Source organism: Euleptes europaea, chromosome 3 (genome assembly GCF_029931775.1).
Source record: "Euleptes europaea isolate rEulEur1 chromosome 3, rEulEur1.hap1, whole genome shotgun sequence".
In the NCBI taxonomy this organism is placed as follows: Eukaryota; Metazoa; Chordata; class Lepidosauria; order Squamata; family Sphaerodactylidae; genus Euleptes; species Euleptes europaea.
The window spans coordinates 101,346,607-101,368,424 of record NC_079314.1 but is presented as its reverse complement, the minus strand read 5'-3'; the positions used below and the strand labels follow the sequence as shown (position 1 = coordinate 101,368,424).

The following is a 21,818-nucleotide window of genomic DNA, read 5'->3' as shown; positions in this document are numbered from 1 at the left end:
GCCTGAGGATGTCCCTCTTCGTCAGAGGAGGTCTCTGCAGGCTGACTCATGACAAGCTACGACTGAACCAGTAATTATATGTTCATATTTCAGTGAGCCAAACTATGCAATATTGTCCTCTTAAGACAGGTTCATATTTCTCAGCCCATAATTCAAATCAGGCCCCAGCCACGTAGAGACAGGAAAAAATGTAACTAGATTACAATATTGTTACAAATCTCAGCAACTGTGATTTAGGGGCAGAATGGGGTTGATGTGAAGAAACTGTTAAACATGAGCTCTTGGCCTCTAGAATTCTGCCTTTGATGACAAGAATCTTTATGCTGGGTTTGTTAAGGAAATGATTTCTTTTACTGGATTTGGCAGACATGAAGAGCAAGTCTTATCTTGTATAGCGGATTATGATTTGAAGTAAATTGTAGACGCGCCTATAGGTTTAGGCTGGTTAGACAAGCTCAGTTCTAACTGGTCATTGGAAAAATTATAAGGAATGATGAGTAATAAAGGTAAAGGTAGTCCCCTGTGCAAGCACCGGGTCATTCCTGACCCATGGGGTGACGTCACATTCCGACGTTTACTAGGCAGACTGTGTTTATGGGGAGGTTTGTCAGTGCCTTCCCCAGTCATCTTTCCTTTACCCCTAGCCAGCTGGGTACTTATTTTACCGACCTCGGAAGGATGGAAGGCTGAGTCAACCTTTAGCCATCTACCTGAAACCAACTTCCATCAGGATTGAACTCAAATGATGATTTGCAGTAAATTGTAGAAGGGGCTATAGGTTTAGGCTGGTTATACAAGCTTAGTTCTAACTGGTCATTGGAAACATTATAAGGAATGATGAGCAATACTGAACCCTATTATCTGAGGCTGGTCGAGATGATACATAGTTCCATGTGAGGTAAAGAGTGGGGGGGAAGAATGTCTCATCTCCAGGATAACAGTCCCACCTCCAACATCAGTAGGTGTGGGAACATAACATGCAACAGAATCCAATGCACATATGCTCCATATGTACTGTTGAAATTCTAGATTAAATGGGAGGATTTTAACTGTGTGCATGGCCCAGGCTAGCCTGATCTCATCGGATCTCAGAAGCTAAGCAGAGTCAGCCCTGGTTAGTATTTGTATGGGAGACCACCAAGGAATACCAGGGTTGCTGTGCAGAGGAAGGCACTGGCAAACCACCTCTGTTAGTCTCTTGCCATGAAAACCCCAAAAGGGGTTGCCATACGTCGGCTGTGACTTGAAGGCACATTACACACACACAGAGTCTATACATGTCAAATGTGGCCCCATCTGAATATTATACCACAATGCTGAAGTCAGAGGTGGAATCAGCACTCCAGGTGAGCACTGGTAAGGTGCACCCTCTTGTGCTGAATCACTTGTTCATGTATTCACTTGTGGATGTATTCACACACAAGCATTCCCACCCCTTGTAATAGTGCAAAAAACAATCTTGCCTCACCCAAGTCACTCTTTTAATCTTTGCCCCCCTCATCTACAATACACAGAAAATAATATTGAGCTACCTTAGATGGTTGCTGCAAGGATCATTGAGATAATGGATGTGAATTCCTTTGAAGACTCTCATGAGCTATATAAACACTGTGCTAACATTTCTAATAGTCAGACTGATAGTAATCTGAATGAAGGATAAATGTCGTTTGCAAAATGAATGCCAATGGAGACCAGAAAGACAAAGCTCCAAGGACGATGGGAGAGGAAATATTGCCAAACATCCAGGGAATATTCACACACCCAGTGGATAAAGAATTGGTTAGGGGTATTTCAGCTCTAGCTCCGTATGTTCTGCCATCTATTTGCATTAGAGTTGGATCAATCATAGGCTGACTGTGCTAGAGAGTGGTGGTCCTACATCAGTATGATTATCTGGCAAAGCCTTTGTGTGGACAGTATGTTAGTCTGCATTCAAATTCATCCCTCCTCCAGATAAGAACACGTTAGATGCTTCATAAACAAATAAGGTTGCCAGCCCCTGCCCCCAGCCTGTGGCAAGGCAAGGGATAGGGCTGCCAGATCCAGGTTGAGAAACTCCTGGAGATTTGGGGGTGGAGCCTGGGGAGGACAGGGACCTCAGGGGGGTACCATGCCATAGAGCCCATCCTGAAAAGGATCTATTGTCTCCAGGGAACTGATCTCTGTAGTCTGGAGATGAGCTGTAATTTTGGGGGATCCCCAGGTCCAATCTGGAGTCTGGCATCATTATAAACAAATGGCACTGGTTCTTAGCTGTTCCTAAAATGTAAACAATTGGCAGACTACACACTGTTAGGAAAAGAACAACAAATGTTTCATGGACTAGTGGCTGGGCTCCTGCAAACTGCCTTTGCTTGCTTAGCACAAAGACTAGTGTGGGCTAGGAGGAGACAGTATGGTATATGGGCTAGAGAAGTATGGAATGACTTTATACTGTTCAGGGTCTCCCTCCCCTCATCTTTGCTGTGCTCAGATCCTATGACCGCCTCACCCGCACAACACATCCCCTGTCTCTAGAAAAGCATGCAGCTAACTCACTCATTGAGCAAAGGCATAGACGTCCTCCTCTTGCTCTTCTGGACCATATTGGCCTGATTCCTCAAAGAGATGCGGATGAGTGAGGGAGCCAGCCGGCAAGGCTCTCCATCCACTTGCATGGGGATGGACTTGTATGTCAATAGTGTCACCTCCCGGCACTGATGCAACCTTTCTCCGTGGCCTCCCACCTGAAGAGCAGCCTTAGGAGAGACACAAACAAGGAGAAAAGGAGAGGAAAATATGATATACGGTTGGGCATGGTTCATTTTGCACTGTGTGATTTCATAGTTGCCTTGAACCATGTGGCCCAGGCTAGCCTAATCTCATCAGATCTCAGAAGCTAAGCAAGGTCAGCCCTGGTTAGTACTTGGAAGGGAGACCGCCAAGGAAGTCCAGGGTCACTATGCAGAGGCAGACATTGGCAAACCACCTCTGTTCTTTTCTTGCCTTGAAAACCCTAGGGGAATCCCTATAAGTCATTGGCGACTTGAAGGAACTTCACCACCAATTTTGCTGTTAAAGCAGGAAGACATGAAAGGCAATAATTACATTTTTATGTCTCAACACCGACCAACTTTTCAAAGCAGATGAATGTGAGACCAACACATTTTTATCCATTCTATTTATTCTATTTTTGCTGAGCTCCGGTAGCACCTAAAGAGGAAACTTATTATTATTTTAAATGGCACCAGAAAAATTGGGGGGGGAGGAATATAGCCTAGTGAAGATTAATAGTCAAAGTGCCAGTTCTCAGTTATTTAGATGGGATGTTATGGCAAATACTGGACACTAAGGAAATTCACTAGACACAGACGGAACTCGGTAGCATGGGAAAATATGTAAGGAAGCTATGGAATTTTCCTCTTCTTAATTTTCAAGGCACTTGACAGTGCTTTTGATATTGAATGTCCTATCCAAAGGAAAAGATGCCCCATCTCTGGAGTTTTCCAGCTCACTATTTATATTAATTTACTTTATAGAATCATAGAGTTGGAAGGGACCACCAGGGTCATCTAGTCCAACCCCCTGCACAATGCAGGAAATTCACAACTACCTCCCCCAACACCCCCAGTGACCCCTACTCCATGCCCAGAAGAAGGCCAACATGCCCTCCCTCTCATGATCTGCTTAAGGTCATAGAATCAGCATTGCTGACAGATGGCCACCTAACCTCTTCTTAAAAAACTCCAGGGAAGGAGTGCTTACCACCTCCCAAGGAAGTCTGTTCCACTGAGGAACCGCTCTAACGGTTAGAAAAATCTTCCTAGTGTCTAGACGGAAACTCTTTTGATTTAATTTCAACCCGTTGGTTCTGATCTGACCTTCTGGGGCAACAGAAAACAACTCGGCACCATCCTCCATATGACAGCCCTTCAAGTACTTGAAGATGGTTATCATATCCCCTCTCAGTCTTCTCCTCTCCAGGCTAAACATACCCAGTTCCTTCAACCTTTCCTCATAGGACTTGGTCTCCAGACCCCTCACCATCTTTGTTGCCCTCCTCTGGACATTCCAGCTTGTCTACATCTTTCTTAAATTGCGGTGCCCAGAACTGAACACAGTACTCTAGGTGAGGTCTAACCAGAGCAGAATAAAGTGATGCCATCACTTCATGTCATCTGGACACTATACTTCTGTTGATACAGCCCAAGATCGCATTTGCCTTTTTAGCTACCGCATCATACTGCTGACTCATGTTCAGTGTTTGGTCTACTAAGACCCCAAGATCCTTTTCGCACACACTACTGCTGAGACAAGTCTCCCCATCCTATAATTATTTTTTATTTGCTACCTGCTTCTTCAGGAATCTAGAAGGCAGGTACAGGAAACTAGGCAGTGTGATATAGTAGTTAGAGTATCAGATTAGGATCTGGGAGATCCAAATTCAGATCCCTACTCTGCCATGAATGTCTGGATCACCTTAGGCCAGTCACACACTCTTAGTCTAAGCTACCTCACAGGGTTTTTTGTGAGGATCAAATGGAGAAGAGGAAAATGGTATAAGCTCCCTTGGGTCCCCATTGGGGAGAAAGGCAGGGTATTTATTTATTTAAAACATTTATTAGCCACATTTGTACCTTGTGGAACTCAAGGCGGATTAAATATAAATAAAACAACAATTATAAAAATGCATAAAGACCCCAATTTAAAATCTCCCATTAGGACTGCCAATAAATAAAAACTAAATTAGTCAAATACAGTCCTAAATAAAATTGTTTTCAACTGCCTTCTGAAGATCGAAAGTGAGGGAGCCAGGCGCGCTCCCTGGGGAGGTTTGTTCCATAATTTTGGGGCTGCCACCAAAAAGGCCCTCTCTTGTGTGCCCACCAGATGAGCTACAATTGGTGGCACAATCAGGAGGGCCTCTCCCTGTGATCTTAATTCCCAGGCAGGAACATACAGCAGAAGATGGTCCTTCAGATATCCTGGTCCCAAGCCATGTAGGGCTTTATAGGACAAAACCAGCACCTTGAACTGTGCTGAGGAGCGGATCGGTAGTCAGTGTAATTGCTGTAATATTGGGGTCAGCATTTTGCACTAGCTGCAGCTTCTGAACTCTCTTCAAGGGTAGCCCTAAGGAGAGTGTATTGCAGTAGTCTAGTCTAGATGTAACTAAGGCTTAGATCACTGTGGCTATATCTGACTGACCCAGGAACGGACACAGCTGATGCACCAGCCGAAGCTGGGCAAAAGCATTTCAAGACACCATAGCTACCTGATTTTCTAAGGTGACTGCTGTGTCAAGCAGCATTCCCAAGCTGCAAACCTGGCTTTTCAAGGGGAGTATATACCCCTCCAACAAGACAGGAGAGATCTCAAGTCCCTAGTCTGCCTTTCTACTAACCCCAGAGAGGGGTATAAATGAAGCAAATAAATAAATAAATTCAGCCAAGGGCCCAGTCTAATGCAATAGTCTTTAGCTGGAACTAAAAGAACAATAAACTCAGTACCAGGTGAAATTCTGGAAAGGCAGCATTCCACAAAGAGGGCGCCACCTACCTGAGTACCCCCTTCTCTGGTTGCCACCTTCTTCAGCTCTATAGGTGCACACAGAGAACGGGATGAGAAGCAAATTAGCAGGCGAGATTGTATGGGAATAAGGGGGTCCTTCAGGTACCTTGCTTTGGGGCTGTTTAGAGTTTTATGGGTGAGAATGAGGAAAGAAGGTAAGAACTAATACTTCAAACTATAACTGGAAGGAAATCAGCAGCTATTAAGAAATTTACAGTACAGGAGGATATGATCCCTATTACCCACCCTTGACAATAGTCCACCCACCATGTTTTGTAAGTATCAACCGGAGCTCCCAAACGGTCTTCAAGGGCAGCCCCATCTTGTGATAGGAAAACTAACACAGCCAGGTCACATGGTACTTAGATGCCATTAATATTCTACTGAATTATACAAGTTCATAAATTAGCATTTTCAAGATTCACTGTCGGACCTATTGGAGGGATTAAAAGCAATTAGTGGTGGATACAATGCCTATGGTACAATAGCTCTGGGAAGGGTAGCTATCCTCGGGGTGCTGCCGTTCCTTGGAGCTTCCTTCTTCTTCCCTCATCAAAACAAAATTCCGAAAGTAAAGAGAATGGGGAATGAAAGAGAAGAAATGTAGAATGAGCACAGAAAAAAACTGAGAAATTAAAAGCTCCTTGTGAGGTGTGGAAAGAGATGGAAGCCACTGCCTCCACAAAATGGCACCTTGACAAATCCAATAAGCAAAGTTAATATCGCATACTCAACTGCTGTTGGCAGTCGCTATTGTGTGTGTGTCTATCTGTCTGGAAATTAGATCTGACTAGGAGGCAGAAAGATTGACAGAGTTTGGTGGCAGGAAGCAATATGCAAACACACTCACCAAGGATGCCATGGTGAATCCAATGACCTCAATGTAACCATCATCATGCCGCTGAGGTTCAAATTCTCTGTGGTCTCCTGGATTCCCCCAGGGCATCGTGCCAGCACAATACCTATAAGAGAAGGTTGAAGACAATGGACTTGAATGATCATTGAGCATATGGCCCCATTTGGTCTTTAGCAGTAAACATCAAGTATCACTCTACAAATGTTTTCAGATAGTTCTGAAACTACCTTCTCCCTTCCTGGGAAAATAGCTACTAGGGTTGTGCAAAAAAAAATTTTTAATCAGTAAACTTCAGGTTCGGGTTTATTGGGCCTGATTTTTTTTTGGTAAACATGAAATAAGCTAAATACCCTTACTGGTAAATATTGGTATTCGGCTTATTTTTGGGTTTCCCGAAAACTTCAGGTCCATTATAGTTGATGGGGATTTTTTTCAAAGCTCCTGGGGGGGGGGGCATTTTGCAGTGTGGCTGCAAGGGACTCTCCTTCAATGGTCACCAGAGTTTGATTAAATTTGGGCAGGAAGTCCAATTTTATGGGCATGCAAAAGGGTTGCCCCCATCCTGCAGGCATTTGCGAGCAGAGCTGTCCATCGGTTTTCAGGTTGCGCCTAGAGTACTGATCACTAGGGTGGCCAGGTCCCTCTTCACCACCGACGGGAGGTTTTTGGGGTGCAGCATGAAGAGGGCAGGGTTTGGGGAGGGGAGGAACTTCAATGCCATAGAGTCCAATTGCCAAAGCAGCCATTTTCTCCAAGTGAACTGATCTCTATCAGCTGGAGATCAGTTGTAATAGCAGGAGATCTCCTGCTAGTACCTGGAGGTTGGCAACCCTATTAAGAAGAGAAATGCAAGATTTTCTTTAATTCCTTCCAATTAGGGTTACCAATCTCCAGGTGGTAGCTGGAGAGCTTCCACTATTATAACTGACCTCCAGCTGTCGGAGGTCAGTTCCCCTGAAGAAAATGGCTGCTTTGGAAGGTGGACTCTATGGCATTATATTCCATTGAAGTCCCTCCCCTCCCCAAACTGCACCCCCCTCAGGCTCCACTCCCAAAATCTCCAGGTATTTCCCAACCTGGCGCTGGCAACCCTACTTCCAGTACACTATCTCAGCTCAGCTTAAAGACTGTGCAAATGCACCTCACCATTCCCAGTCAAGTAAAGAAGGCTGTGACCTCTCCATCAAATTGATGGCTAGTATTCCACTACTAAAGCAACAGGACAGTCAAATTACTTTTCCAAAATAAAACAGAAGCCTGGTGGAACCAAGACACATTTATAACCAAAAGTTTCACAAGCAGGGATGAGGTGCAGTCATAGCAGAAAGGGACCTATTATAAATCCTGCTTGTAAACTATTCAAGTGTGAGTCCCTGTGAAAGGGAAGGGAATGGATGTGGTTGTTGCTTATGATGAATGGTGAGAGAGGTTCTAGCCTCCCCTGGATGCTAGATACATAACAATCCAATCAAAACTGTAATAATCTTTCTGCAAAGATTATGCATTCCATATGCATCTGAAAAAGTGAGGTCTGCTGGAATAAATGCTGTCAGTATTTAAGATGCTACTGGACTTCTGTTTTATTTTGCTGCCCTTGACTTACATGGCATAGAATGACCTCTCCAAAATCTATTTCTTTTACAAGCATTGACCAACCCAAAGAGGTTAATGCATACTGGGAACCTATATAGGCCTCTTCCCTTCCTTTCCTCGGCCCACCTGTCCCAAAATAAGAACAAGCAGAAGTGGAACTAGGTGTACCATTTTGTCTTTTATTGGCAGAGTATGGTGGTGATAATTCTTGGGTATTTACTTTCTATCTCTAGGTTTGAGAACTCTTCGAGTAGAACAAAGTCCTTACCTGGGTATGTTTAAAAACACTATACACTGGAACTTCAGCTCCTGAATCTTTGGGGTCAAGTCTGTGCCATCACACTGCCAACAACAAAGACAACCACAGAAACATAAGACAAATAATAAAATAAACCAGAGGAGTCAATTATTTCAAAGAGGCCTTGGACAGAATCAGAAATGACAAACAAGAAGTGATATAAAGGTCATGTCTCACAAAATGCCCAGAGGAAACATACAGAAATGACCTGATGTTGCCCCATGTGGCGGAAGTAGCAAATTAAAGCTTGTTGTGTCCATTGGAGAACATCAGGCGAAGAGTTTAAGTTCCACCACTCACTGTGTATTTAATAGACTTGTCCAGACATTTTCCCCATTGTTTGCAAGCTTCTCTGGGAGCCCCTGGCCAGCATAGGCACTGCCCAATCCTCAGGGCCCTGGCCGGTGGGTTATCATGCACAGTCACATGCCTCTGCCTTCTTGGCTTGCCTCCATCTCTTCTTAGGTCCGTCCAGGAATAGCTTGTTGGATTCTCCTTCAGCCATCTCAACCCAGTTAAGCTCTTGCCCTCTTTTGCATCCTCCTCACCATGCCCTATTATGCTTTACCTCTCATCTGGTCCCTACCTAGGGTTGCCAACCTCCAGATGGTGGCTGGAGATCTCCTGCTATTACAACTGATCTCAGGGTGACAGAGATCACTTCCCCTGGAGAAAGTGGCTGCATTGGCAATTGGACCCCATGGCAAGTCTCTCTCCTCTCCAAACCCTCCCCTCCTCAGGCTCCACCCCCAAAATCTCCTAATATTTCCCAACCTGGAGCTGGCAACTTTAATCCCTACCAACCCCTTAATGTGATATTTTAAAGGGAAAGCCTGCCCACACCAACCACATAGAGCCAACTCTCCTCCTCCACTCTGCCTAGGTGTCTGGAAGGAGGATTCAGGGTCCCCACTGGCTCTGGGCCCAGACTCCCTACCTGAAGGGATGCCACAACCTGGATCCCCACCCCAAGTGGCCAAACATGAGGTCACCCAAAAGCAACAGCATCAAACCCAATATTTGTTTCTCTCGTCTTCTCCCACCAAGAACAAGTATTCAGGAAAAGTGCCATGAAATGGCCTGAATGTGGCATTGCACTAAGCAAACAGGTAGGCAGTCATGGTTGTGATATAAAGTGATTACATCCACATGGAGAATATTAATAAAAGGAAAGCCTTTTGTGTGTATTAAGGCCATTTTCCATTACTGCAGAATGTGCAAACATAGTCCCATTTCCTATACTTACCACAACTTTCACATGTTTGGATAAATCTCTAGAGCTTCTTTGAAGGAAGTCTGAAAATGCTGCCTAAATTATACAGAGGGTGAAAAAAGAAATGATATATAATACTACCATCATCTGAATTTTCTCTCTTCTCCATAAATTGTTTCAATCAGAATTCACAGCCTGTGTTCCTCTCATTTTAATAAGATTAAACCACCCTCTATTGTCTTTGCATTAGTCCAAATGTTTTCTGTTACAATTAACAGGAAAAAAAAATGTGTGAAGTCTCTACTGCTAGTTTTAAGTCAGCAAAAGGATCCTAGTTGTCAAAGAACCCTTAAATTTAAAACAATGAAGATAAGCATTTGGGAGACAAGTCCAAAATACTCCATAAGGATGATCAGTAAGCTGCCATCTGGGGAAAGCAGACAAATGGCTTCTGGTGCAATTGGTTTGTTTTGGGAATTTGGCTTGACTAGTCAGCAGATTGGTTCCATAAAGGAGATCTTTGGGCTCAAGACACATGTGGTTCAATCCATAATGATAGGTTCAATCCAATCTTTAACAGTAGCAAAAAGTAGAATGTTGTAGACAGCATTGCAGTGTTATGACGGGAGAAACTATCCTGGCAAAATTTGTCCCTTCCATGCAAGCATAAACACCTGCTCCTTATTTTATAGGACAAACTTCGCTCAAAGACAATGACATAAATATACAGAAACAGAGGTTCTATTCTATGAACAAATCCCAGAAAAGAAAATATTGGTTGCACCCTAAAGCACATATGATAAAGTCATGGCTGAAATGACAAATCAGGCAAATACATATGTGTCACTGAGCAACTTTGGGTGGATGAGATGTCAAGATTCTTCAGCTGATGGGGATGTTTTTGGACTCATCAGTGGGTCACGGAGATGTGCATGGTACTGTGTGCTTTTTGGCACAGGAGAGGCCATGGCTTTGTGGTAGAGCCCCTGCTTGACATGCAAAAGGTCCCAGGTTCAATCCCCAGCTTCTCCACTTAAATGGATCTGGTAGTAGGTGAAGGGAAAGAGCTTCACCTGGGACCCCAGAGAGCTGCTGCCAGTTGGAGTAGACAATACTTATCTTGATAGACCAAGATGTTGACTCAGTATAAGGCAGCTTCTTGGGTTCATGTGTATGAAGGGCCAAATGAGACATGCACTGGATGTTCCATGTCCAGAACTCCAGATGTGGAGGGACAATTAATTAAAACAACAACAACAACAACAACTGGGAGTCCCTGCACAGGCTTTTTTTCCCTATCACATCTACTCAAATCAAACTACTTCAGCCATTTAGGTCTACTACCCCCTCCACACCCGGGGCTTAGCCTTACATACCAGCAGGACTACTGAATAAGAAACAATACATTTCTAGCAGTGATGGGCAAAGGAACAGCATGGCAATCTTCAGGAGTTAAAGCAGTAAAGAAAGTGAGCAAAAATCAAATCCAAGAAAACCTCTTGGAACTCACCCCAGCATAAAACATTTTATTACGAAAGCGGCTATTGAACTTCTCCGGATTGGCTTCTGCAATAAAGAAGCAAAAAATAAATAAGACAGAGCACACAAAGTCAATTTTCTAAGTCAATTAAACAGTACATTGCTCTTGCTGGTTTGGTTGCTGCCTTTTCCTCCTGGCAGGCAAAGAGCCATTGCTGGCTACTGACATGAGAGGAGGAACGAAATAGCAGAATCTTTCTTTTCTGCGCTATGCAGATGAGGATGCCAACAAGAACTGATGAACAGACCTAAATATGCCACCAGTTTCTCATCAAATGAGTTCAGCTGCCACGGCTCACTTTTTCACATAGAGGAAGAGTTGGTTTTTATATGCCTACTTTCTCTACCACTTAAGGGAGACTCAAACCAGCTTACAATCACCTTCCCTTCCCCTCCCCACAACAGACACCCTGTGAGGTAGGTGGGGCTGAGAGAGTGTGATTAGCCCAAGGTCACCCAGCTGGCATCGTGTGTAGGAGTGGGGAAACAAATCCAGTTCACAAGATTAGCCTCCGCCACTCATGTGGAGGAGTGGGGAATCAAACCCGGTTCTCCAGATCAGACTCCGCTGCTCCAAACCACCGCTCTTAACCACTATACCGTACTGGCTCTCCAGCGTAGACCCTGTTTGCTTGGTTGTAACCTGAATTGGCCTTGCCTCGGAACCAACAGGTGTTCATTAATTTGGATGAACACCAAATCATTGTGAAGCATCTTTCCATGCTCCATCTTGTGATAAGAATACTAACAAAGCCAGATCACACGGTACTTAGATACCATGCGGAATTAGAACAATAACTTTTTAATTGCATGTCCCTACTGTGAGGTGCCAAGTTATGCAAGACATTATTGATAATCAAGCCAGCCAAAGAACTGTTTCTGGAAATGTGTCTCCAGCCTTTGGAACGTCCCACCCTATTATTATTAGGAGCAAGCAGGGAAATGGTTTGGGCAGGCAGAGAATCATACAGGGACCTGGGAGTCCGCTGGAGCCAAGTCAATGGAGTTAAATCAGTGGGTTCAGGCTGGAGTTACTCTGCATAAGACTGCAGGCTGGAGTTACTCTGCATAAGATTGCACTAATCCGGAAGGAATAGGTTCTCTATAAAGACACCACCCTTAAAATATCTTATGTCTCAGGGAAGTGGCGTGACCCATCATTTTGTTTCAATTGCACGGCACTGGAATCTGGCCTTTCACTTTAAAGACTGACACCCAGTTGTCCAGGTATCCTCACGTGAACTTTACAAAATGAAAGCTGATATTCTCAGCATGCTAAAACCCAGATGTACACATCTAACTTTCTGTCAATTATGTTCTTATCCCCCCCTTCCTCCAAGGAGCTCAGGATAGCATACACAGTCCTTCCTTCTTCCATTTTATCCTCATAACAACCCTGTAAAGTAGGTTAGGCTGAGAGAGAGAGTAGGGTTGCCAGGTCCCTCTTTGCTACCAGTGGGAGGTTTTTGGGGTGGAACCTGAGGAGGGCAGGGTTTGGGGAGGGGAGGGATTTCTATGCCATAGAGTCCAATTGCCAAAACAGCCATTTTCTCCAGGTGAACTGATCTCTATCGGCAGGAGATCAGTTGTAATAGCAGGAGATCTCCAGCTAGTACCTGGAGGTTGGCAACCCTAAAAGAGAGTGACTGGACTCTGACCACCCAGGGCAGGGTTGCCAGTTTCCAGGTGAGCCCTCGAGTCCTCCCAGGATTACAAATGATCTTCCAACTACAGAGATCAGTTCCCCTGCAGGAAATGGCAGCTTCAGAGGGCAAACTCTATGGGATACCATGGATTCTAGAGGAAATCCCTTTTCCATATTACCCCTCCTCAGACACCATCCCCAAATCTCCAGGAATTTCCCATGCCAAAATTGGCAGCCCTACCAGCGAGCTTCATAGCAAAGCGGCCATGTGATGTGCATCTCCGAACAACATAAGCAACCCAAACCTTACCGCTTTGGATCTCAGAAAAATAACTTATCACTGAACTCCCCAGACGCCATTCACAACGATGACACCAAAGCAAACTTTCAGAGTTGTCTTTGTTTCTGTGACACATTTTCTCTTCCCTTCAAAACTGGAGCCGGAGGCAGATGGTGATGAAAACCATTCTGCCCAAATTACCCACTTGCAGACACCCAGCTTGCTTTTGCCAAAGCATTTCCCTTTTTCTCTAATGTGTCTGATCCAACTGGCACCTCTCAAATAATGCCCATTCATTCTTTATAGAGCACCATGACTTCATTATTAAGTAATGCTCCTCCTAAGTGAGCAAGCAACCCAGGACAGCATCCATACTGCATAGTCACAGGGACATTTGGAATGCACGCTGGCCCATGTTTGGGAAGAAATGAATGTGCTGCTGTCATCACTTCATTCGTTTGCCCTTCTGCGGCCCTTCATTATTATTCTTACAGCTTGCAGCCATCTTAAACATGATAAAATATGCATTAGCTCTTTCCATCAGGCATTCAGATCTTTATTTAGCCTGGCGCTATGATGCTTACAACAAAACACAACGCCGACAATTCTTTTCACATGGTTTTATGAGAGTATAAAAAGGAGGACAAGTAAGGTTCTTGTTCAAAATTCATGGTGGTAAAGCAGCCAGATGCCAGATAAGGCAAGTTAAGCCACAGCTGGGGTAGCATCAGGGTTGTGTCCAAGCATACAACAAAGATGGTGAGGGGTCTGGAGACCAAGTCCTATCAGGAAAGGTTGAAGGAGCTGGGTATGTTTAGCCTGGAGAGGAGAAGACTGAGAGGGGATATGATAACCATCTTCAAGTACTTGAAGGGCTGTCATATGGAGGAGGGTGCCGAGTTGTTTTCTGTTGCCCCAGAAAGTCGGACCAGAACCAATGGGTTGAAATTAAATCAAAAGAGTTTCCGTCTAGACATTAGGAAGAATTTTCTAACAGTTAGAGCGGTTCCTCAGTGGAACAGGCTTCCTCAGGAGGTGGTAAGCTCTCCTTCCCTGGAGTTTTTTAAGAAGAGGCTAGATGACCATCTATCAGCAATGCTGATTCTATGACCTTAGGCAGATCATGAGAGAGATGGCATCTTGGCCATCTTCTGGGCATGGGGTGTGGGTCACTGGGGGTGTGGGGGGGTGAAGGTAGTTGTGAATTTCCTGCATTTTGCAGGGGTTGGACTTGATGACCCTGGTGGTCCCTTCCAACTCTATGATTCTATGAATCATACCTTGTAATAATTGCCAGGCTATAAAATCCTCCTGCGAAATGCCAGATCCATCACAGGAAAAACAGCAGCCATCCAGGATTTAATCCTGGATAAGAAGGCTGACCAGGCATGTATCACTGGTCATTTATGCATGGCTGTTTCACTCGCAGTCACCCCTCTGATGACTTTGGGTCTTTGTTTTGACTATGCATGCTGTTTCCGACCATCAGAGGTCACCTTGCTCTCCCCCTGCTTTTCCCCACATTTTGCTCACGTATTCAGAGACCTGTTTTATGTCGGATTTGAAAATGCAGGCAAAACATGGGGAAATGCAGGGGGAGAGCGAGGCGACCTCTGATGGTCGGAAACAGCATGCATAATCAAAACCAAGACCCGAAGTCGTCGCAGGGGTGATGGCAGGTGAAACAGCCATATATAAAAGACCACTGAGTCACGGCTAACAGAGGGGGGAGGGGTTAACTTCTCTCAACTGTGCCCTCCAGGTTACCCATTGATACATCAGCATAGGTCTTGCAGGTGGGGAGGCAGTGTTGCTGTAGTCTAAAAGGATTCTATCCCCCTAGCACCATGCCCTATCAAGGGCACTTCAGGTTGTGAAGTTGTGTATCTAATGTTGGCTCGGGAGACAGGATTGGGATTCTGTTAGTGTGCCACCCACCCCGCTGCCTAACAATCTCCCTACCTTAACTCCCAGGGGTGGTGTTGAGGACTCCTAGGCTGGTTGTCCTGAGGGTCTTCAGCATCCATGCTGACTGCCTTGTCAGGAGCAGTTGGTTCAGGATTTCATGGCCTCCAAAACAACCATGGGCCTGTCTCAGGTAATAATTGGTCCTACACATTGTGAGGTCACACTCTTGGTTTGGTATCTTGTTCTGGGCAGGAAACTCCTATCTAGGGTGAGTATTACAAGGCTTTGTAGTGACTAGAAGGTTTATCTACTTGGTAGCCTTTCCAAAAGGTCTAGGTGTCTGCACGTGGCAATGTAAACCCAAACAAAAGTTCATAAAATACTTATTTAGAATTATACAAAACATATAATAAGCATTCAAAACCTGAGAAAATGGGAAGTAGGAACTGGTTTTAACAAACCACTTTGTGGTTTGAATCTAGGCAGTCCCAGTATGTAAGTTATTAGGGTTCTAAGGAGTTTCTAAGCAGCCAAGTGATCCTGCCATGGTCCCAGTGGTAAAAAAACTCAAGAGTTCCTCTATAGATTTTATAGTTGGGAAAGAAAGGGAGGGAGGGAGGGGGGAAGGAAGGAAGACAAAAAGAAAACTCTTTTCCATAGTTCATTCAAAAATGGGGAAAGTTCTACTTGGTCCCAATAGGTGACCATTTAGCCTATCTTCATAGAATCATAGAGTTGGAAGGGACCACCAGGGTCATCTGGTCCAACCCCCTGCACAATGCAGGAAATTCACAACTACCTCCCACACACACACACACACACCAGTGACCCCTACATGCCCAGAAGATGGCACAAAAACCAAACCCCTCCAGGATCCCTGGCCAATCTGTCCTGGAAAAAAATTGCTTCCTGACCCTTAAGTGGCGATCAGCACTACCCCTGCAAGAAAGATCCCAGAGAGCCAAACACTGATGCAAACCTTCCTGCCCTCCCTCTCGTGATCTGCCTAAGGTCATGAAATAAGCATTGTTGACATATGGCCATCTAGCCTCTGCCTAAAAACCTCCAGGGAAGGAGAGCCGACCACCTCCCGAGGAAGCCTGTTCCACTGAGGAACTACTTTAACTGTTAGAAAATTATTCCTAATGTTTAGCCAGAAACTCTTTTGATTTAATTTCAACCTGTTGGTTCTGGTCCAAGCTTCTGGAGCAACAGAAAATAACTCAGCACCATCCTCTATATGACAGCCCTTCAAATACTTGAAGACGGTTATCATATCACCTCTCAGTCTTCTCCTCTCCAGGCTAAATATACCCAGCTCCTTCAACCTTTCCTCATAGGACTTGGTCTCCAGACCGCTCACCATCTTTGTTGCCCTCCTCTGGACATGTTCCAGCTTGTCTACATCCTTCTCAAACTGTTGTGCCCCAAACTGAACACTATACTCTAGGTGCAGTCGAACCAGAGCAGAGTAAAACAATACCATCACTTCGCATGATCTGGACACCATACTTCTGTTGATACAGCCCAAGATAGCATTTGCCTTTTTAGCTACGGCATCACACTGCTGACTCATGTTCAGTGTTTGGTCTACTAAGATCCTTTTAGCACACACTACTGCTAAGACAAGTCTCCCCCATCCTATAATTATGCATTTGATTAATCTTGTGATACTGGGAGCCAAAAGAGGTGGCTGCACCAGCTTAATTTTCAAGCTAGGGCCTCCCTCCCATACTCTTTCCTGCAGAAGGCAGAGCTGCACCATGGCCCAGCTCCTTTTGTCTGGGCTATTTGCCAAGCTGCCCCCACCTACCCAATTTGCTTTGAAGGGTAATAGAAGAAGTTTCTGGCAGGGGTCCAGTACAAAAATTTAGCAGATGGTTTATTTCCCCCATAATTTCATCTCCATGTTCACTTGATAAACATCTGCCTTTCAAGTAGCTTTTGTGTGCAGGAGTCTTTCCCAAATACCCTTTTGAGGGACATTCTAGGAAAATGCAGTTAACGCTCTTCTCGGATAACATTCACATTAATAAATAATCCAGAAGCAGGGGCATGCATTCCTTTCTAAAAAGAAATCCATACATCTCCTTTCGAGCTTTAGCACTTCTCTTAGGTTCTTAGGAAACTGAAACACGGGCCATCCCATCCACATATCATAACATAAAGAAACAAACCCACCCAGAGAAACCATCCCTTCCTGGCATTTTGCTACTCTCTCCCCTACCATTACCTCTCCTCAGGCTCCTTTCCTGCTACATTTAATCATGCTGTTTCCTCATTTTTTTCTCCCTATTTCTCATCCATCCTTTCTCCCCAAACTCTTAGAAGTATTCTGCTTACTTCTGCCTCCGTTTTCTCTTTTCCCCGGGCCTCTTTTGGCCCCTCACAATCTGGCTTCAACCTTCTGTAATCTGCCAAGACCGCCTCACCAAAATCACCAATGACCTGACCACTGCCATATGACAGATGGGAACCATCTTGGGAGCAGATTTGCACAACCCCACCTTAAGTTTACCAAGCCATTTACCTGTTCCTGTGCTCAGAAAGGATATAAAACATTTGTGCTCTCACCTCGAGATTCATGGAATTCTAGAGTGACGTGGGCATCAAATCCAAGGCTGAAGTAATTATTGAAAACACTGAGGGGAAGCTAGAATGACAAGAGCAGAGGAAAAATTAAGCATGACATGAGAAACAATGGAGGGAGACTTTACAACAAGAGGAGTAGAGACAGGCAGAAGAAGGCATCAACAGGTCAGGAATAGAAATCAAAGTTTAGGAGCCTACTGTAATGCCCACCCTTCAGCTTTACAAGAGGGCAGATATTACAAACCTGCTGAACAGAGAATATGTCCATGTAGTTCAGATGTGATCGAATCAATTGGTCATGTTCCCTTACACTGCATGTTTTATTGTGACATCCGAGGAGAGCTGATCCAACCTCTATTAATAAAGCTACCTGGTCGCTCAGAGGAATTTTATGTTAGGTATCTCCTCTCCGATAAAGATCCAAAAATCACTAAACTTGTTGCAAAATTTGGTTTGATGGCAACCATAGATGACATGCTGTGGTGACAGCAACAGACGAAGGATGAATACTAATACTGATTTCAGACTGACCTCAGATTTTAGAATGCCAATTTAATGTTATTTAATGTAATTTAACTATATATTGTCTTCTGACTTTATTTATCATATTTGTTTTTATCACTGTTATGCTGGTCTATGACCATAACAAAGAAAAGATGAAGTTGGACCAATCAATAGATGCTCTGTATCTGAATAAGGTGGGAGGAGACAATGGAGAATTTATAGAAGGAATTTGCACTATGTAGGATATGTTTCTCAAAAGAGTCGGGATTCTTGAGTGGATCCATCTCTTGCTTTGAAAGAAGCACATAAAAACAAGCAGGCCTCCAGGAGTCTGCTGATTTTATTACTTCCGCTCACTCTGTAGATTCTTTAGTTTCTGCCTTCGGCTCATCTCTCTCAACTGATCTGCCCAGTTCTCCCAACAATTCAGTATCACAGCCCACACGGAACTACTGTAAAATGTAAAAACCTTTACATTCTAAACGGCTGCCCCCGCAATATTAAGCAGGCACTTAGAAGTCGCAGATAGAGAATTGCTGGCAAAAGACGGGGGGGGGGGGGGATCTTGCTGGGGGAGGGGGAATGAAAGCAAAAATTAAGGGGAAGTCTGTTTGAAGTGCTGTAAACCTAAGAGGCTGGATTCCAACAGTGCCATCCTACGCAGAGTACTCTTCTAAGTCAACTGATGTTAATGGCCTTAAAAGGGTGTAACTCTGCACAAGATGGTACTGTAAGTACCACCAGCAGAATGAAGCTAATGGAATAGAACTTCTCCATCTTCCCCTTCCCACTGCAGCCAATCTTCAGTAACCATGTGGGATGCAAAGTGAGGGTCTGTATTAGAAGAAGGCCATTAGCAGAAATTGCCTTCCCTCCTCAACCAATAGTTGTTATACTGCCTTAATCTCTGTTACAGAACTGAAATAGCCTCTTAAGATCCCATCCACCATAATTTTGTGATTTCCTATAAAGCTGCTCTCCTTAATAGGTCAAAGTAATCATTTTTGCCAATTAATGAGAGCCAGCGTGGTGTGATGATTAAGAGCCGCAGACTCTAATCTGGAGAACCGGGATCAACTCGCCACTCCTCCACATGAAGCCTACTGGGTGACCTTGGGCCAGTCAGTTCTCTCAAGACTTTGGGCACTTTGACACAGCCCAAATAATGCACTTTCAATCCACTTTCAGTGCACCTTAATGATCGTTTGTAAGTGGATTTTGCCAGTTCTCACAGTAAAATCCACCTTCAAAGTGGATTGAAAGTGCATTATTTGGGCTGTGTGAAAGTGCCCTCTCTTAGCCCATGCAGAGGCAGGCAACAGAAAACCACCTCCGAATGCCTCTTGCCTTGAAAACTCTTTGGGGTTGCCACAAGTCAGCTGTGACTTGATGGCACACACACACACACACTAACACTTTGGATCTCAGTATGGCATTCAGGACAAAAAAAAAATCAAGCTATGTTCTTCTTCCATAACACCTCACTATCACATTGATGTTTCCAGAAGCAGCAAGAATAAGAATCATCTGATGATGATCCATGAGGCAGAACTGAACTCTACTTCCCACCCTTCCAGTAGATAAATAGGAAAGCCAGAATTTAGTGACACAGGGAATTCTGTCAATGGACTTCCCAACACATTTTCTTTCAATAATAAGCATTCAGGGGCCTGGTTTGGATTGAAACCATGGTGGATTTGCTGATCTCTACCACCACCACCATCTGCCATCATGAGCTGTTTTTCTCACCTGAAAGGGCCTTGAGCAGTTGCTATTTGCACTGTTTGAGCAAGCATAAAGTCAAAGAATCATATAGTTGGAAGGGGCCATACAGGCCATCTAGTCCAGCCCCCTGCTTAATGAAGGATCAGCCTAGAGTATCCCTGAGAAGCATTTGTCCAGCCTCTGCTTAAAGACTGCCAGTGAGGGGGAGCTCACCATCTCCATAGGTAGCCGATTCCACTGTTGAGCAACTCGTACTGTGTACATTTCCCCCCAGTACCTTTCTGCCCGCAATTTATACCCATCATTGTGAGTCCTGTCCTCTGTTGCCAACAGGAACAGCCCTTCAAATACTTAAAGAGAGCAATTATGTCCCCCCTCAACCTCCTCTTCTCCAGAATGAACATTCCCAAGTCCCTCAGTCTCAATACCTATATCATATTTCCCAGTGGAGTAATCAGTAGCTCTTTTGGGGCCATTTCAGGTCAGAAAAATGGCACAGTTAAAAGGCTTAAACTTGCCTTCTCAGCAAGCTACGGCCTTCATGTAACTCAAGACTCTGCACACCTGCTATGTAAAGAAAAGAAAATCTGGGAGCTCTCTTCACAGAACTTCAAATTCCATGTCTGGCTTGACCCTAAGAAATTCAAAATACAGTGATGATTCAGGAGCTCCATTGGGAGTTCACAGCCGTCTTTACTCTTCTTGCAGAAAGTGGACTATAAATGCCATAAATAAATGCAGCTATTTTTATCATCCCATAGCAGAAATTAATTTCCAGTTAATTTCACATCATTCTGTCTCCTAGCCTGAGAAAGTTTTCCCCCCCTATCAAAATCAAACGCTAAATGCAGGAGGTCTGTAATATTGGGGGGGGGGGGACCTACTATAAAGAGAAAAGGAAAGTCAAACACTACATTATTCTATTTGTGGACATCAGAAAGAGCCATGAATAGACAGGATGCTGCTGCGTATTTTCTGGGAAGCTCATGCTGATACTAATGGGACTTACGCACATACACAAAAAGCTAGAAATTTCATCAGAACCATAGAAAACAGAACAGACTTGATTAACGCAATGCCAGACTGATCATTTACCATGCTGCAGTTTCCATGACTTGCCACGTTCCATAAAAGTTATTCCAGTATCTCACCATTTTCAATCATGGTTATGAACATCATCATTACAGGGAACTTTTTCTTCTCTAAGTTGTTTAATTCTTGTCAGTTTCCTCCAGTTCTCATTATTATTATTTTTAAAGCCTGTTCAGAGCTTTTGATTTTTACTTCTTCTAGATAGCCTTGCAATACTAATGGATAGATTTTGTTTCATGTTGATATGGGGAACTGAAATTCTTGCATTCCCAGAAACAGTAAATAGCAAATGTTTTAAGCAAGTAAATACAATTAATCAATTAATTATAATACAAAGCTAAGTGACCAGTTGCATAGCAGAAGCTGGTAAAAAAATAAATGGGCAAAGGCATTTTCTAGTAGGAAATGTTCCTCTATTTTGAATGAGTCACTGATTTTTTTTTCCCTTTGGGAAGGTCTGTGGCTCAGTGGTAGCTCCTATAGAACACCCATTTTTCATGGAGAAGTCCAAGATTCAATCTCCAGTTAAAATGATCTCACACAGCAGGTATTGGGAAAACTTTTTCTGCCTGAGATCCTGGACAGCTGTTGCCAGTCTGAGTAAATTGATCCAAATGAGCCAATATTCTGGCTCAGCATTACACAGTTTCATACATTGGTCACTGACCTTCCGTGCTCCATCCTCTAGTTCATCTTGGGGTAGATCAGGGTTTCTCTCCACCTGTAGGTTCCACCGGTCAAGTTGGACAATGGTCCCATCTTCTACATGGCAAAGAATTTTTGAGACAGGCTCATCGGTATATCCCTAAAAGTAGGACAGGTTTATAGAGACAGGTATAAACATCTGACATTTCTTTTACAAGATGATGCATTGCAGAGAGCCTGGAGAGAGTATCAATGCAATTCAGAGATCGATTGCAGTCCCCATTGTTCCAATGAGATTTCTAGATATGTACAGAGGGTTTGCAAGAAACTCAGACAAATGCATTCATAAATGTATACTGAATGTTCCTAAATACACAT

The 21,818-nt window shown here is 44.1% G+C and overlaps 1 protein-coding gene across 1 annotated transcript in view; it reads right to left on the bottom strand.

Annotated features, from left to right (window-relative positions):
• DGKI (diacylglycerol kinase iota) overlaps positions 1 to 21,818 on the bottom strand; it is a 292,329-nt gene that overhangs the window by 100,431 nt on the left and 170,080 nt on the right. The window contains exons 14-20 of the mRNA XM_056846063.1: positions 21,463 to 21,600; positions 17,457 to 17,535; positions 11,021 to 11,076; positions 9,544 to 9,606; positions 8,268 to 8,341; positions 6,401 to 6,512; positions 2,539 to 2,738 (exon numbers count right to left, since the gene is read on the bottom strand). Coding sequence (XP_056702041.1) covers positions 2,539 to 2,738; positions 6,401 to 6,512; positions 8,268 to 8,341; positions 9,544 to 9,606; positions 11,021 to 11,076; positions 17,457 to 17,535; positions 21,463 to 21,600 — 722 coding nt within the window. The remainder of the gene's footprint in view (positions 1 to 2,538; positions 2,739 to 6,400; positions 6,513 to 8,267; positions 8,342 to 9,543; positions 9,607 to 11,020; positions 11,077 to 17,456; positions 17,536 to 21,462; positions 21,601 to 21,818) is intronic.